Source organism: Squalius cephalus (genome assembly GCF_949319135.1).
Source record: "Squalius cephalus genome assembly, chromosome: 10".
In the NCBI taxonomy this organism is placed as follows: domain Eukaryota; kingdom Metazoa; phylum Chordata; class Actinopteri; order Cypriniformes; family Leuciscidae; genus Squalius; species Squalius cephalus.
Window position 1 is genome coordinate 3,936,216 of NC_137131.1, and position 14,551 is coordinate 3,950,766.

Consider the following 14,551-nt stretch of genomic DNA (forward strand, 5'->3'; position numbering starts at 1 on the left):
CTAAACATGTCAGCATATATTCAGTACCTTTTTTTGTATTTTAAAATATTTTATTGCAGATTTTTGGCCTGTCATAATGGAGTTATAAAATTAATTTGTTTTTCTCCAGTTTGGATCTAAGTATATAAATGTTTAACATTTTATGTGTGTATATATATATATATATGTTCATATATGTTCATATATGTATATATGTACCTAATCTTCATATCACCTCTTTTAAAAAGACATGGCACCTGTTTTTATGGAATGACGTTGACGATGAGTGTGTTGTGCATTTGGGATTCTTGGGGAAAGAAGCTTTAGACCCAGAGGGCCCAGAAGAGAGATTTCGAGAGGGCGGGAGGTCATCGCTCACGACTGACTGGCTTTCTGATTTCAAGGAATGGAACTTTCTCTCGCTCTATTTCTGTCTCTATCTGTTGAGCTCCCGCTCCCGACAGTGTCCCGGGAGAACGCTGCTGTGAGAGTGTGTGTGTGTGTGTGAGTTGCTGGGTTGTGTAGATTTGTCAGCGTTTTTGACCGCTGTCTTGTGACCAGCTCAGACGCTGTTGTTGTCACTGTGCTGTTGGCGTCTGGTTTGTTTGGATTGGCACTGCAGAGAGAGACGGGAATAGAACTGGCATGGAGATAAAGAACAAGAGAGAGATAGAAGGAGATGCTATTTTGGAATAGCATACTAACATACTACTCTGTAGTGCATACTAATCATATTTGTCTTTATGAATACCTAGATAACCTACATGAACAACTACATTTTCAGTGATGTTTACGAATGAACCCAGATGCAACTTTTAACATCCCTTTATTGACACATTAAAGGGTTAGTTCACCCAAAAATTAAAATTCTGTCTGTAATTACTCGCCCTCATGTTGTTCCAACCCCGTAAGACTTTCGTTCATCTTCGGAACACAAATTAAGATATTTTTGATTCAATCTGAGAGCTGTCTCTCTCCTTCTGCTAGGTACTTTCATCTGCCATCCCAGAAAAGTTAGTAAAGACATTGTTAAAATAGTCCAAGTGACTACAGTGGCTCAACCTTAAGTTTATCAAGTGACAAGAATAGTGTAACAGCGCTTCTGGGTTGTAGGTCAGAACGTGGGCTCACTATTGGCCAGCATCACCAGCGTCGGCCAATAGTGAGCCTACGTTCTGACGTACAACCAAGAAGTGCTGCGCTGTTACACTGCGTGAACTCACTCAGAGGCCCACACAGAAGAAAATGAATAGTTGAATAAAGTTTTTTGTTTGTTTTTGCGCACAAAAAGTATTCTCGTCGCTTGATAAACTTAAGGTTGAGCCACTGTAGTCACTTGGACTATTTTAACAATGTATTTACTAACTTTTCCACTGGGATGGCAGATATTGATTACCTAGCAATATGAAGGAGTGAGACAGCTCTCAGATTTAATCAAAAATATCTTAATTTGTGTTCCGAAGATGAACGAAAGTCTTACGGGGTTGGAACAACATGAGGGTGAGTAATTACTGACAGAATTTTCATTTTTGGGTGAACTAACCCTTTAAGTGCACTAACACATGTTAGGATAATAAAAAAAAATTTACCATATTTATTTCTGAGACATTAACTTCAGTCGCTGAACTATTCAGCAAGCATAGTTTTTGTATAAACAATAACATACTACTATTTGAAACATTTAGCATACATTTTTCATACAGTGCTATGCATAAGTTTAGACACCCATACTAAAGTTGACTAAAAAGAGGAATAAAAAATCATCTTTTGGAAACTGAACTTAATGCCTTAATTAAAAAAATTAGGAAAAATCCAACCTTTAAGGACACCAATTTTCTTTGTGAATGAATAATGTATCGTAAATAAATAAATGTTCTTCCTTAAAATACAGGGTGCATAAGTTTGGACACCCCTATGTTAAATTCCCATAGAGGCAGGCAGATTTTTATTTTTAAAGGCCAGTTACTTGATGGATCCAGGATAATATGCACCCTGATAAAGTTCCCTTGGCCTTTGGAATTAAAATAGCCCCACATCATCACATAGCCTTCACCATACCTAGAGATTGGCATGGTTTTATTTCAGTTAGCCTAATAGCTGGTTTGATTTGCATTGAGAGATGATCTTATGGAAAGTACCCCATGCCAGTCTCTAGGTATGGTGAAGGCTATGTGATGATGTGGGGCTATTTTAATTCCAAAGGCCAAGGGAACTTTATCAGGATGCATAGTATCCTAAAAAATAAATAAAAAAAAATACTTAAAAATAAAAATCTGCCTGCCTCTATGGGAAATTAACATAGGGGTGTCCAAACTTATGCACCCTGTATTTTAAGGAAGAACATTTATTTATTTACGATACATTATTCATTCACAAAGAAAATTGGTGTCCTTAAAGGTTGGATTTTTCCTAATTTTTTAAATTAAGGCATTAAGTTCAGTTTCCAAAAGATGATTTTTTATTCCTCTTTTTAGTCAACTTTAGCATGGGTGTCTAAACTTATGCATAGCACTGTATATTAAAAAACGTACTATGCATTATGCAGTATGTTAGATTGGATTTAGATTAAAGTTTATTGTCATTCCTGCCATATACAGATATACAGTAGAACGAAATGTCATTTCGCTAGGTGTGCAGTTTTCAAAAAGTATTAATATAGCAGAAACATCATATCTCCAAAAATGCTACTTTCCATGAAATGGATTTTTTTATTTTTTATAATTAATCATTGCGCTGCCAGAGTTGATATTGTGGATTTATAAATGGTCAGACACTTGCATGTGTCATTATATTATTAACATTTGACCAAAATCAAGCTCAAAGAGAGTTACACGCAAGGTTTTTGACCAGCACATTTCTGAGAATTTCAAATCGCATTGGTTTTTTTTCAACACACAGGTTATACTGGAGCTGATTAAAATCAATCCTCATATTCTGATAAATATATAACATATATAACAAGCACAATATTATTTTGTGTATTCCAAGCATATAGAAATTCTGCATTCTGCATGCTCCAGAAAAAATAAGAGGAAAGCTGCGAAATCCGAGCAGTTTTACCCTTGATGTGGCGTCCCCTGTGTGAATGGGAGGTATAAACCAGAGGAGGAGAGAGGGAGGAGATCAGACACGACCCCCGTGAGACATCAGACCGCAGGGGCTCTGTGTGTGTGTGTGTGTGTGTGTGTGTGTGTGTGTGTGTGTGTGTGTGTGTGTGTGTGTGAGCGCTGGCATCAGGACAGAGGAATATGCTGCTCTAAACCAGTTGAAACAGTCCTACGCAAACAATATAGCAGCACATCACTACTGAGAGATACTACAGCACATTAATGCTTATCCATTCATATCACAGTCACACACACAACATCACTCGCATTTACTCAACATTCTGATGGTTTTGTACTCTAAAATATGTCAAATTATGTTTCTAGGGAACATCCTTTGGTCTATTTTAGCTTGTTCCGTCATGGATTTTTCTCATATTTTGGAAGAAATTCTAGCACACCACTTTATAGTGTTTCCAATATTAGTAATGAGATTTATGAGGAAACTTGTTATGTTAGTATTTAATGTGAAATATAGAGTAAGTGGCATAAAAACTTTCAGATGTCTGATCTACTAAATGAGATGAATTATAAAAATGATACGGACATTCTGTATTAAAGCAATGAGTACTAAGACAAACAGACTATTGAGGTACAATAGTTTGTTCTCTTCAATTTACAAAAAAATTATGTATGTTCAATATTGACCTTATTTGTTTTTATTGAGTGTGTGTGTGAGTGAGTGAGTGAGTGAGTGAGTGAGTGAGTGAGTGAGTGAGTGTGTGTGTGGGGGGGGGTGTGAGTGAGTGAGTGAGTGAGTGTGTGTGTGTGGGGGGGTGTGAGTGAGTGAGTGAGTGAGTGAGTGAGTGTGAGTGAGTGAGTGAGTGAGTGTGTGTGTGTGAGTGAGTGAGTGAGTGAGTGAGTGAGTGAGTGAGTGAGTGAGTGAGTGAGTGAGTGAGTGAGTGAGTGAGTGAGTGTGTGTGTGAGTGAGTGAGATTAGTGTGAGTGAGTGTGTGTGTCTGTGAGTGAGTGAGTGAGTGAGTGAGTGAGTGTGTGTGTCTGTGAGTGAGTGAGTGAGTGAGTGAGTGAGTGAGTGTGTGTGTGAGTGAGTGAGATTAGTGTGTGTGTGTCTGAGTGAGTGAGATTAGTGTGTGTGTCTGAGTGAGTGAGTGAGTGAGTGAGTGAGTGAGTGAGTGTGTGTGTGTGTGTGTGTGTGTGTGTGAGTGAGTGAGTGAGTGAGTGTGTGGGGTGGGTGTGAGTGAGTGAGTGAGTGAGTGTGTGTGTGGGGGGGGGGTGTGAGTGAGTGAGTGAGTGAGTGAGTGAGTGAGTGAGTGAGTGAGTGTGTGTGTGAGGGGGGGTGTGAGTGAGTGAGTGAGTGAGTGAGTGAGTGTGTGTGAGTGAGTGAGATTAGTGTGAGTGAGTGTGTGTGTCTGTGAGTGAGTGAGTGAGTGAGTGAGTGTGTGTGTCTGTGAGTGAGTGAGTGAGTGAGTGAGTGAGTGAGTGAGTGTGTGTGTGTGTGTGTGTGTGTGTGTGTGTGTGTGTGTGAGAGTGAGTGAGTGAGATTAGTGTGTGTGTGTCTGAGTGAGTGAGATTAGTGTGTGTGTCTGAGTGAGTGAGTGAGTGAGTGAGTGTGTGTGTGTGTGTGTGTGTGTGTGTGTGTGTGTGTGTGTGTGTGTGTGTGTGTGTGTGTGTGTGTGTGTGTGTGTGTGTGTGTGTGTGTGTGTGTGTGTGTGTGTGTGTGTGTGTGAGTGAGTGAGTGAGTGTGTGTGTCTGTGAGTGAGTGAGTGAGTGAGTGAGTGTGTGTGTGTGTGTGTGTGTGTGTGTGTGTGTGTGTGTGTGTGTGTGTGAGAGTGAGTGAGTGAGATTAGTGTGTGTGTGTCTGAGTGAGTGAGATTAGTGTGTGTGTCTGAGTGAGTGAGTGAGTGAGTGAGTGTGTGTGTGTGTGTGTGTGTGTGTGTGTGTGTGTGTGTGTGTGTGTGTGTGTGTGTGTGTGTGTGTGTGTGTGTGTGTGTGTGTGTGTGTGTGTGTGTGTGTGAGTGAGTGAGTGAGTGAGTGAGTGAGTGATTGAGTGTGTGAGTGAGTATGTGTGTCTGTGTGTGTGTGTGTGTGAGTGAGTGAGTGAGTGAGGGTCAAAACTAATGGCAGGTGAAGTTTCAGGGTTATGTTTCATCTTGTGTGTGAAGATTCAGAGTTCTGTATTTAATAAAAGGCACAGTCTTTATGCTTCATGAGCAGATGTCAGCAGCAAATCCCTAATTCAGCAAACAAAAAAAGACACGCATGCAACAGCAAATACAAAACCACAACAGACAGCTTCAGAAGAAATTACAATTACCTTCTCATGACAGCGCCCTCAGGACAGGGATGTGTTTTCATTAAATAACTGAGCTGATAAGGACAACTTTTTTTGGTCTCGCATAGAAACAATAATACAGAAAGCAGGTGAATCAAAATGATAAGACTGGAAGGGTTTTAATGCTCCTCAAAGCAGTAATTTTGACAAAAAAAAATGTTTACGTGATTTTTGTTTTGTTTTATTTTAGGAAAATGACATCCAGTACTACGACTCCAAAGCCGACTCAGATGTTGTAAGTGATTTTTTTATTTGTTTTGTGCTGCTTCAAATGAAAACTGTTCATTTTTGTTTGTGTTTGCTCTTGTCACGAGTCCTTTCATGTCTGTTTTTTTTATTAAATAGCTTTTTGAGGTTTTGATAATAATAGGTATTAGTGTTTTTCTTCAGAAACCTTAAAGTGTGTCATCGGATAAGACTAAATTCGGGTTAGGCCACAAAAATGTATATATAATACAGAATATATAAAACATAGTCATATACAGTGTATATATATATTCAGTTATTTCAAAAGTTATGTATGTTCAATTTTGATTAACATTTATTTGTATTATATAATATTTTAATAATATTTATGTATTGTTATTTGTTTTATTATTACTATTCATAATATAAAAAAGTAATGCAGTTTTTTTGCCAGTAAGAAATATTTATTATATATTTTATTACATATTTGACAATGTGCTTGTTTGGTTTCCATACACTTGAGTTATTGTGTCACACAAAGCTTGAAATGGTACAGACACTCAATGATTTTATGGAGAAACATGTGAGACGATGTTGATACTTAAAACTGAATGCTTTAATATAAGATAATGTAAGTTATAATAGAGCAACTAAATTCTTCTCTGGGACACAAATATACACGTCACCGTATTTGTATGCAGGGCCGGAGTGGGGCCACTTTTCAGCCCGGGAGTTTCAGGCCCAAGACCGGCCCTCTTTTTCCACGGTGGAATTCCAAATTAGCACTTTTTCCAAATTGGATAAATGAAGCAACAGTTCAGCTCTTACTATTGTGTAGTTTTTATTAATACCATGGTTCAACAAATAATTTAAAGGTTAAATAATAACTCACTTAAGCTGAGAAGTTAACAAAAAATATTCCACAAGGATAGGTTGATAAATTAACAAAAGAAAGAAAGAAAGAAAGAAAGAAAGAAAGAAAGAAAGAAAGAAAGAAAGAAAGAAAGAAAGAAAGAAAGAAAGCATTTGAAATGTATCCCACTCTTCCACAAAGAGGAATATTGAACTAATGTTTACAGATTTATTTGTATTCAAAAATATTCAAAAATAATGCCTTTTTAATAAAAAATTGTGATACCTACTCTCAGATACATGAGGCCTATAATTAATCAGATGCAAATAGAAATATAAAACCAGTCCTAATTGCAAGAAAACAAGTTGACAAAAAGATTGAATCCAATATTGGGTTATAATATAGTATAATGAGAGATTTATAAGCTATTTAGAAGCTACAAAAAATAATTAAGAGGTAATTTTACTGCATACTACACAGATCAAGCTTGAGTTTTGTTATCAATATTAAATTGCATAATTGAATCTATGAGTCTATGAATCGCCATGTATTGGGTGATACAAAAAGGCTAATATTTTAATTAAATTGTATATTTTGCTTGTGAATAGGTTGACAACGCTACAACGGTATTAGCCGAATAATTACGTTGCAGCGTTGCTAACGTTAATGCTAATCATTACTAGATCTCACTTTACCTGGTGTTGCCACTTGTGTTTGTCCTCTTGAAAATAAATCTGTCAGCATGGCACATTTTGCAGCATCCTCCTCCAATGCCTTTCTTTTTTTCAACCTGGCTTTTTCAGCCCCTCCTGGCCTCTTCCTCCCATCCATCCTCCCTGACGCGTACCGTTACGGTAGGGCCGGCCCAGCTATCGGTAGGCGCGGCGGTGCCGCGGTAGCCTACCTGAGAAAACGTTTTGAAAAGACGGGATATGGACCCTACCAACTCTATGGGAGGGGAGGGGAGAACTCCCTCTCATGGTACAACCCATGCAGAGGCTGCGCGCTGCGGTGTCAGAATGCGGAACGTGTGTAGCCTAATGTAACTACGTGACAAATGTGAGAAAAATAATAATAATTTCCTCGACCGGCCCAAAAGTGAAGCGGCCCACCGGGAATTCTCCCGATTCTCCCGATTACCCACTCCGGGCCTGTTTGTATGTATCATATACTCAGGAACAACCTTTCATTGTATAAGTGAAGGGTCACGGTGAGTCTCTTCTTCGGCTGATTGATTTCACACTGTGGAGAAGGACACCGTTATATCAAGCCGGATGAGTAGAGGAGGAATGGAGGCTCAATGAGAGAGAGAGAGAGAGAGAGAGAAGGAAAAGTATGAAGCCCAAGAAGTCATAAATCAGAGTGTGATTTTGTGCGGTGGAAGCGGCATGTGTGTGATTAATGATTCAGCACTTTAGGGGCTGTCAACGTCTCTAATTGGAGGACATCGCTCATCGTTAAAGGGGCCAAGGGGACGGCGACCCACCTGAGACACTCGTGACCCCTACCTCGCTCCCTACCGGCCCGAGAAACGTGGGGTCAGAAAGTGCGCGGAGCTTGATTCCTTATTACGCTCAACTGCAGACACACACCTGCATATCTCCAGAAACAATTATCAATGTATGGACAGCTTCTACTATATTAATGCAATTAAGGGGACTGTAGAACTTTAGAAAATATTTGCAAATCCTTGGTTACGCTACTTTTAAAATTCCAGGTGGTAAACAGATATCTAAAAGTACTCAAAACTAAAGAAAATAAATTGTAAAATTAAAAACTCATAGTACATGATCATAATCCAGATGCTTCAATGGCCTCAGTTTTAATTGATTGTGTTGCCATTGGTCCAAAAGCACTAAGTTGTTTACATTCAAACACCAACATCTGCTTGCTGGCTGTCAGTTGCCAAGTCCTCTGATGTACAAATAACAGAGGAGTTCGAGGTTCACAAATGCCATGTACATGCTAGAGGAGAGAAAGGACACAGGATAGATGTATTGTATCTTGTTTTGTGTTGCAGCTTTCAAAATAGAACGACTAAAATTGAAAAATTACATTAGGACAGGTTGAACACAGTTGCACATCCATGCAGCTAGAGATGAAACTGTATGAAAATGTCTTATCATGATTATAGAGACCAAAATGATCACGAAAATCAGTTTTATAAATGTGCAGGAAATGTTCAAAAAGTACTCATACACACACTGAAATCATTTCACCAAGTTTAATGTTGAAAGCCAACAAACTACAAATAAAATAGTATTACGGACATGTCATCTGAGGACTAATTCTCATTTTCCTCAGTTATTTTGCTTTTTTTCCCAGATTCAACAATAGGCTCGTTCTTACGTACTAGAGCACGTTCGCACATGCAAAATCTTTGACGCTTTAAATCTCTTGACAAACTAAAAGATGTAAATGACAATTGTATGTATTCTAAATGAAATATATAGAATGTACTTATTTTGCTCAAGGTAATGATTTATTAAGTGCACATGTCATGCAAACAAGAAACTCTTCTTCTAACCACAGATCGAGAGCTGTCGTTCCAACCACACAACTCTGCGATGCTGTTTGCGAATGTTCATTGGAACTCAGTTTTCGGGAAACACCCGACTCGTTGAACTATGCTGATAACAATGGAAATTGTGACTATAGTTGGCTAACGATGCTTTCGGGAAACGCACCCCAGAGTGTTACTGGCAGACTGGGACGAGAGGTGCTGCAATAAAGTAAAAAAATTGCAAAATAATGTGTATTTTAATATTTAAGCATGACACCTATAGTAAAAGGGCATAATATGGCCTCTTTAAATAGTAAGAAGATCTGCACTTTGAGCAGGGTTTAGAAAATCAAATGAGGATGTTGTCTATGTTTATAAACATAATTATTAAGTTTAAATTGCTAAATTTGGACTGTCACACATGCAAACACACATGTACAAAAAAGGCAAAAGTGTTAAGGTGCGATTGAGAGAGTCCTCAAAATGTCATTTTTGTCTCTCTCAACCTTTAATTAAACCTTCAAAACAGGGTGATAAAATTAACAAATGAGGTAATGAATGGAGTTAAACAGGTGGTCTATGGACGGGGCGAATGAACCAATCAGTGCGTCCTGTGTGGATTTTGAGCTCCTAATTAGAAGCTGTCTTGGGTAATTATGACTGGGCTCGACTGACGGTAAAAAACACTCGAGTGAAGGATAGTCAGGTGGAAGAATAAACAAATAAAGGACATCGAGCTGAGATCCCCTCAAAGACGACGTTTCCAAATCAGTTGCCTGAAACGTGTCTAAACGAGCAGAAAATGGGGTGTAATTGTGTGTGCCGGTGATGTTTTCTCTGAAAAACACAGACATGTTTGTTATCAGGGTGATGCGGTCATTTATAGCATTCCTTCAGTTTAATCTCTCAGTTTAACAAGCAGACAGCAGGAGTTTCAAGTGATTTTGTGCATCAAATCAAAATGGACCTTTGTGTACTTTTTTATAAATGTTGTTTTAAAGAAATTCAATGTTTGTTTTCATATTAATGCATTGCAAATTCCTCCACGTCTGAAGCAGCTTTTCTTTTTTGGTGGTGTATACGCTTAACATTATTATTATTATTATTATTATTATTTTCTGTTCAATATGCTGTTGCACCCAAAAATGTCACCTTAATGAAGTAAAATGCTTTGCAAATGTCATTTTCATGTTGGCTTTATTCAGAAAGAGCATACTATCTTTCAACTCTTGCTATTTCTGCAGTAAATAGAATGTTCATTGAATGCAGAATGAAAATGATGTCTATGCTTGGAAAAACAACATGACCTGTACATTTGCCAAAATATGCATTGCACAACCATGCACACTGTACACTGAAAACTGTATCCCACAATGCAATGTCCTCGACTTGACCTTCTATTTCCAGTGCGACAAAAGAACCGCCTCCATTATAATATCAGCCACCATTTTAGCATCATCTTAACTCATTACTTGATCCAAATGTCAAAAGTTATTTAAAAACTAAGGGCCAGAATTACTAAACAGGGCAAATTAGTGTGAGAGCCCAATTCCCAGAAAGCGCCGATAGGATGCATAAGGATGTAGTGTAACGACGAATTATTATTTTTTCCGAAGTGTTGACAACTTAGTGTTAACTAATAATTGTTGCAAACTGGTACTACCAACAAAATATTAGTGCATTCCTGGAACTGGGTGTCGTTACACTACATGCTTATGCATCGCTTTCTGCCAGGACTTTTACGTGCTTTTCCCAAATCACGGAAGTGACCTCGACGTCCGGGTTAGGTAGCATGAGCCGTCAGGCAAGTGTTATTTAAATAAACTCCTGATGTACTTACAAAGTGTCTAATGCCTCGTTTTATGAGTACAGAACCTATTTGTACTACTGTAGAAGATTGGTACCATTCTGGGCATTATTATCCATTAGCGCCTGCACTAAGCCATCCGGCTGATATCTCTATATAAGCTCTAACTTTAATAATGTTCGACCAGGGCAAAAAAGGCTTCTGGGAGGGTGTTTGGCTCGAGGTCATGGTGCAAAGGACCCTGGGTTGATTTTACTCCGAACCATCCCTTTAAAGAACAAAGATGCAGCCGGATCATTTCCATAATGACCAACACAATCTGTTAAGAGCAGCGCAAGTGTCTAGTTTAAGAAATGTTTTTATTGGGCGGTAAATAATGGCGAAAAATACCAGTAAATTGATGAGCGCAAAACTTAGTAAATCAGCTTATGTGATTCATTTAAATACACTCCTCACATACATTTTGCATCTGAAAGGGAAACTCCTACAAATGCATATGCAATAATGTCAGCCGCAAAAATAAACCTTTTCAGTGCTAGTTTTTCACTGTCTTTAGTAAATCCTGACAGTATTTTTTTAATGCCAGGTTTGCGCTGGCACAAGCTGTTAGTAAATCTGGCCCTGTGGTTAATCCTGTTAGTTTAGGTGAGCTGATCTAGTTCCCGGTTTCAACTTTAATCATGACCTACTAAAGATTTCCTGATTATTAACGCTCTGAATCATGTATGAAACCGCAGCCAAAACAGTAACTGGAGTCAGACGTGAGCTAGTCATGAGTAAATTCAATGCGCTGTGTCATCTTAAATGATTTACCACCAATACAGAAAGGAATGCCATTTCCAAGAGGTTATTTGTATCATATTTGTGCGCCTGTGTGTTCATGTCTTATTGAGGGGTATCAGAAAACCACCGTCTCCATGTTCGGCCCGACAACAGTTTATAATTGCATTTTAATAGACAATTAAAGGCAGGCCATAAATCAGTCGTCACTTGGCAGGAGGCTTGAAGTTAATTTTGAGGAAAACAAAAAAACAAACAGTGTTTGCTACGTCAACCCTAATTAACCCCTGCCTCTCTATTACTGTACACCGTACTTCACCTTGCCATGAAGGCGAGGGTTTGATTGTGAGATGAAGAATTAAACAGAAAGAGAACAAATTAATGAACCACAGTGAGTGAAAAATGACTGAATAATGACAATTATTGCAGAAAAGGTCAGACTGTAGATTATTTTGCGTTTAATCCAGTCTTGTGTTTCATATAATGAAAGGGATATGAATGATGATTATTATTTTAGGTTTGTTTGTCACACTGGAAATGTACAGTTAAAGATTTCATTGTGGGGTACTGGATGTATCCTGCACATTTTGGCAAATGTAGTTGGTATTCCGATTGAATATTGCACATAGTATACATACTGCAAAAAAATTATGGAAGAAGGCCATTCCACTACGTAAATGCAATTAGCATGCAGTTTACGGAAAGACTTAATTATTATGCTCAGCATACATTCAGAATGAGGTATTTTATGAATACACACCATTAAAATCCAGTGATTATACCATTTATGCTGCCTTGATACTTTCAGTCACTGAAGTTCTTTCAAAGGCAGACTTTTTCCGTTTTGAATTTGACTCAAGATGCATTAAAATGCTAATTATAAGCCTGTGTGGCGGACTCAAGACTCTAGAGCAGCCGTCATTCGACAATCATTGTGGTGATTTATTGACAGGGTTAATCGCCTGAAGGACTTCAATGCAAATGCGATAGCCATCGCCGACGCTAATTGATTTTCTGCAATTTACGAACACTTTGATACCTGCTGTTGTGTCGTGGATGAATAGACTGGCGATGTATTACGGCTTTTCCTCCAAAGAGCTCCACCTTTGAGTTGTGGAGGCAGGATTACCCCTGTCATGTCTGTGTAATTAGTGTTTGTCTAATTAATCATGAATGCATGTGTGTGTGTGTGTGTCTAAATGATTTTCTGCACAAAGGTTTGCTGTGTGTCAATCAATGCATTCGGCTTGTGTGTGTGTGTGTAAGTGTGCTGATGTTTCTCTGGTTCTTCTCGTTGCAGCCGGATGATGATGATGGAGAAAACCTCTTGGAAAACCCGAACTCTCTCTCTTTGGAGTTTGTGGAGGACCTCAACTTCAAGAATAAAGTCAACTACTCGTATACGGCAGTACAGATTCCTACTGACATCTACAAAGGCTGTGAGTGCTGTCTACAAACATACAGTAGCGTTCAAAAGTTTGAGGTCAGGAAGATGTTTTTTTTATGGAATAAATACTTTTATTCAGCAAGGATGCATTAAATTAAGCTTAATACAAAAAATTATATTCAAATAAACGCTGTTCCTTTGAACTTTCTATTCAATAAATAATCCTGAAAAAAATGAATGACAGTTTCCACAAATATATGAAGCAGCACAACTGTTTTCAACATTGTTTCTTGAGCAGCAAATCAGCAGATTAGAATGATTTCTGAAGGATCATGTGACACTGAAGACTTTATATTTCACAATGTTTACTGTTTTTACTTGATTTTTTATCAAATAAATGCAGCCTTAATTCAAAAACTCTAAAAAATCTTTCAGCGGTAGGTGTATTAATAAACGTTTTGTCATGTTCTCCATACAGTAACATCTAGATCAGTTAGTTTTGCTTCAGAGCCCTAATTTTCCATTGTGGCTAAACATAATCCCAAAATTGTTCATCCTTCAAAAGCAAACTTAAAAGCATCCTTAAAATCAACAATATTAGACTGGATTGGCTCAGCAGTTTGCTAAATTAATAAGTAAATGAGAAAATTGATCTTGCATCTTGTATTATTCTAGATCACATTTTACTTACAACTGGTTTTTGAGGATGATGGCATGTCACATAACTATTTGTGCACCCAAATAGAGTTTGATTAGACACACCGTTTGACATCCAGAACAAGTCTTTTTTCTCACTATGCATGAAAATATTCTTAGATGCACTGCATTGTTTTTTTCCCTGCCCCGTCAGAACAAACCTGTGAGCGATGGGTCGTGAACCACCAGTTGAGAACTTCTCATCTAAATGAACTGGTTTTGTTCAAGTCAAAACTATGATTTAATCTAACTTGACTTTATTTTTAAAGGTCAGATCAGGTAGAGATGGCTCCTTATACTGTGCTTTTTCTTTTAATATAGTGTATAACGATCACTGGCTGTGTTGCTGTACTGTTTAGTAGGATTTATTTGGACATGTTTTACCTCTTTCACAGTGGGAATCCAAGTGTTACTGAAGCGTTTTCCTCTCTCTTTTTAAGCCAAGTATCTGAAAATATCCAGCGGTTGGTGTACGTGGTTTGTGATATCTGTCTGTCTGATGTCTGTGGAGGATTTCAGAACTGAATCACAGTCTTGTATCTACGATAACGTCTCCTGGGAATCCTTTGAGCGGAAATGATAGCAAGATTCACTCTGAATGTTCTTAAAGGGGCACAGAACGGTCTAATGACAGACAATTTTAAACTACACATAGTAAATATAATATATAAACTAGTTTTTTGACGTTAAGAGTACAGTTTTAGGAGATAAATGTTGGCTCTTTTGGTGTTTAGAAAGTGTTTCTGTGCCTCTCAGTTATTTGTTAGTGTGTTGACTTGGACAGATGTTTGTGGAATATCCTGAGCGACTCCTTCATCTGTTTGTGGATGTTGTATAGGCTTATGGGTAATGGATGATTGCTGGAAGATGAATGCAGGAAGATGAATGCTGGCAGAGTGTGATCAAACATTTGGACGTTGTTACTTTTGCTCTGCTGTAATACATAACCATCACATGTCACTG

At 38.1% G+C, this 14,551-nt stretch overlaps 1 protein-coding gene across 3 annotated transcripts in view; it reads left to right on the forward strand.

Moving 5' to 3' along the window:
- The window catches only part of cacna2d2a (calcium channel, voltage-dependent, alpha 2/delta subunit 2a), a 213,955-nt gene that overhangs the window by 123,190 nt on the left and 76,214 nt on the right, over positions 1-14,551 (forward strand). For 2 of the 3 annotated variants that reach the window (XM_079884907.1, XM_079884908.1), the window contains exons 5-6: positions 5,567-5,611; positions 12,806-12,944. In XM_079884907.1, coding sequence (XP_079741033.1) covers positions 5,567-5,611; positions 12,806-12,944 — 184 coding nt within the window. The remainder of the gene's footprint in view (positions 1-5,566; positions 5,612-12,805; positions 12,945-14,551) is intronic. The other variant, XM_079884909.1, reaches the window with a different exon arrangement.